This window comes from Octopus bimaculoides, chromosome 13 (genome assembly GCF_001194135.2).
Source record: "Octopus bimaculoides isolate UCB-OBI-ISO-001 chromosome 13, ASM119413v2, whole genome shotgun sequence".
In the NCBI taxonomy this organism is placed as follows: Eukaryota; Metazoa; Mollusca; class Cephalopoda; order Octopoda; family Octopodidae; genus Octopus; species Octopus bimaculoides.
Window position 1 is genome coordinate 36587364 of NC_068993.1, and position 3096 is coordinate 36590459.

At 38.1% G+C, this 3096-nt stretch overlaps 1 protein-coding gene across 1 annotated transcript in view; it reads right to left on the reverse strand.

The window, feature by feature from the left end:
* Positions 1 to 1512, reverse strand: part of LOC106880839 (uncharacterized) — a 47096-nt gene extending 45584 nt beyond the window's left edge. The window contains exon 1 of the mRNA XM_014930970.2: positions 432 to 1512. Within this exon, the coding sequence (XP_014786456.1) occupies positions 432 to 1461 (1030 nt within the window). The 5' untranslated portion in view covers positions 1462 to 1512. The remainder of the gene's footprint in view (positions 1 to 431) is intronic.
* Between the last annotated feature and the right edge of the window lie 1584 nt (positions 1513 to 3096).

A 3096-nucleotide genomic window follows, 5' to 3' on the forward strand; every position in this document is an offset into this window, starting at 1 on the left:
TATATATATATATATATATACACACAACAGGCTTCTTTTAGTCGCCATCTACCAAATCCACTCACAAGGCTTTGGTTAGCCCGAGACTATAGTAGAAGGCACTTGCCCAAAATGCCATGCAGTGGGACTGAACCTGGAACCATGTGGTTGAGAAGCAAGCCTCTTACCACACAGCCATGCCTGCACATACATCTGTTCATTTTTTGTGATTTATAATTTTTGGGGTTTTATTTTTTACTTTATTTTAATTTCTTGAAGCAAGGTTATGGTTTTTATTTTGGGCTGGATCTTCATTCTATTGCCAATCGCTTTACACCACAGACTGGGGTGCTTTGTATTGTACTACTGGCACTAGAGACATTGTCTGCCAAGACTAAAATATACCCACATCTACTCTGTATGTTAGTGAAGATAAAAACAGAATAACTTACCTGCTTGATTCTGATTTGGCCATATTGCCTCTTTTCCTGCACACGGACCAGGTTTGGACATATCAGTGTATACAGCCTCATTCATTGCAACACAGTTATAAGGTTTGGCATCAACAAAGCTTTGATCAGTGCTTAATCTACCACGAGTTGTGTCTTGGGCGGGTCCTTCCATTGGTACATAGAGGTCATCTGGGTTGTCTGGACTCACAGAATTTGAACCTAATGCAGGAGCATTTACGTAGCCATGTGAAGGCTGGTTGTCTCGAGAACCACATGGAGGGGGCGGGCATAAGTTCAAATTAAGATTTTCTCCATCGAGACTCGAGGTCTTGAGAGAATAGCTTTTGCTGTGACCACGAGGAGCAGGTCTTGGGGGTTGACCACGAAGATTTACAGACGAAGAACCGTAAGATGTGTTGTAATAACATTTGCTGTTATACGGTATATTCTGATAAGCTTCTGAATTGGACATGTGCCTTTGTGGCCGTGCTGGCACCTTAGGGTCTAGGCTCGATGTTCTTAAGGGAGGGGTGTCATAGCACACACTCGGGTCTGACTTTCTCGGGGGGACATCATAAAAAACATCCTTCATATCTGAAGAAGATCTTTCAGAGGAAAATCTCTCCCGGGAAAATCCATTACGAGTAGCGAGAGGCACATCATACATCATTGAAGCCTCCCCATTGCTCCATGTCATGTTTCGACTTGGAGGGGTTTTGTAGATACCATCATCTTCCACAAAAGAATCACATGACCGTGGATGATCATAGTGCGCATCAGTGCTAGATTCCCCTGACATGTAGTTATTGTGTTTTGCTGGAGGTGGTGGGGGGGCCAGTTCATCGGGTATACTATCCACACTGGAACGGTGCCGCTCACTTGATGTCTTTGATGTCTGTCCTGAGTGACATTGTGATATAAAAAGATAAGGGGAGTCCTGGTTGTTAGATGGTAAATTTGGTCCGGCTTGATACCTAGGTTGAGATGTTAATGGGTTTGATGTCTGTGATCGATGTGAGTCTACACGCATAGGTGGCTGTGGTGGACCGGGAATATCAGTGGCTGAAAGCAGAACAAGAATAGGAATATAATTATTAGCAGAAGAAATGAAGAGAAAATTCAAAGGAATCAAAAAAGAAAGGAAAGAAAGACAAAAAACAGTTGAAGAGAGAAAGAAAGAAAATTACAAGAAGTTGTTAAAACAATTTTAAAACCCAAGAGAAAAGCTAGATAAATATAAAAATTATTTAAATATATGAGCATTGGTCAAAAAATGCACCAACACCACTGCCCACAATACTGATAGTGGTGAATTCAAATTCCTTGAATAAACCAAGAGTAAATGACAAGAAATCAACGTTGTGTATCCTTCATTGATAATATCTTATAAACAGCATGACCTCCCAATTCTTCTCAGCAGTGCTGTCCTAAGTTATGAGGGCCTACTGGTCAGTTGCCGAGTATTCCCATTAGTTTAAGGTCTCATGTTATGCTTGTGTATTTAAGGAACAGTGCATTGCCTAGCCTGGGGATTGATAATGCTGTTGAGATGGTCCTACCTCTCACATGTTAAATCTTCCATTTTTTTAAACCTTTTGTTACCACATTTCTGTTGAAATACAACTTGTCTTTATTTCAATTAATTTTGAAAATAATGAAGAATTTAGTGAAGTAACTTTGTCTGGAACATAAATTAACATAGAACTTTCAAGGGAGGTTTTAATTTGGATCACTTTACGTCAAAAAGTTTTATCATAGCACAAAAGGCAGTCTTAGGCAGGTAAGTAACAGAATGGTTAATGGTTTAAAACCTTGGATAACTACTGCTACTATAGTGATAGCAGCAGTAATAGCAGAGGCAACAATAGTGAACCATTCACGTGAAAAAATAGTTAAAAGCAAATTAAAGAATTCGAGAATCTTGTAAATAGGAAATAACAAGAAAATTGCAGCAAAGCTGTGTGAGATGTGACATGCGCATTGTGTTTTTATTTTTCTCTTCTGTTTTATGAATCCAGTGTACACATGTGCATTGTGCTCATACTTTCCGGTTCCTACTCAAACCTGTTTACAAGTCTCAACCATCTCATGATCTTGCAGTTGTGAGAAGTGCTTTGCGCTCCACCGGTTGCGAAAAGAAGAGAAAGACAAATGGTGCAACCCATTCACCAACAAATAACTAAAAAACATAAGAGAGATGAGTAGGCCATATGCTAAGAAAACAAGAGAGATATTTGATAAAACAAACTTTGGATTGGAACAGTGTAGGAAAAGGACACAGAATGCATAATGTTTCCATGGCAAAGAGTAGCTGAAAATGACAGAGGTGATATGGAAATAAATAGAAAAGAAAGCATAGAGTAGAATGTGTCAGAAGACAGTTGCAGAGAGTTCATATTCCTCTAAAAATCCAAAAAGACTAACATAATGTATGTATGATGTATATATATATATATACAGTAATCCCTCAACTATCATGATAGGTGAAAATCCTCGAAGTAGAAACAGTACTGTACAGTATATTTTTATTTATTATTTTTATAATTTGTATATATTTATTTTATTATAAATGCAAAATAACACCACAGGAATTGATGTAAGCTTAAATACTAAACCACGATATGGCAAGGGATTACTGTATGTATGTATATATATATATATATAT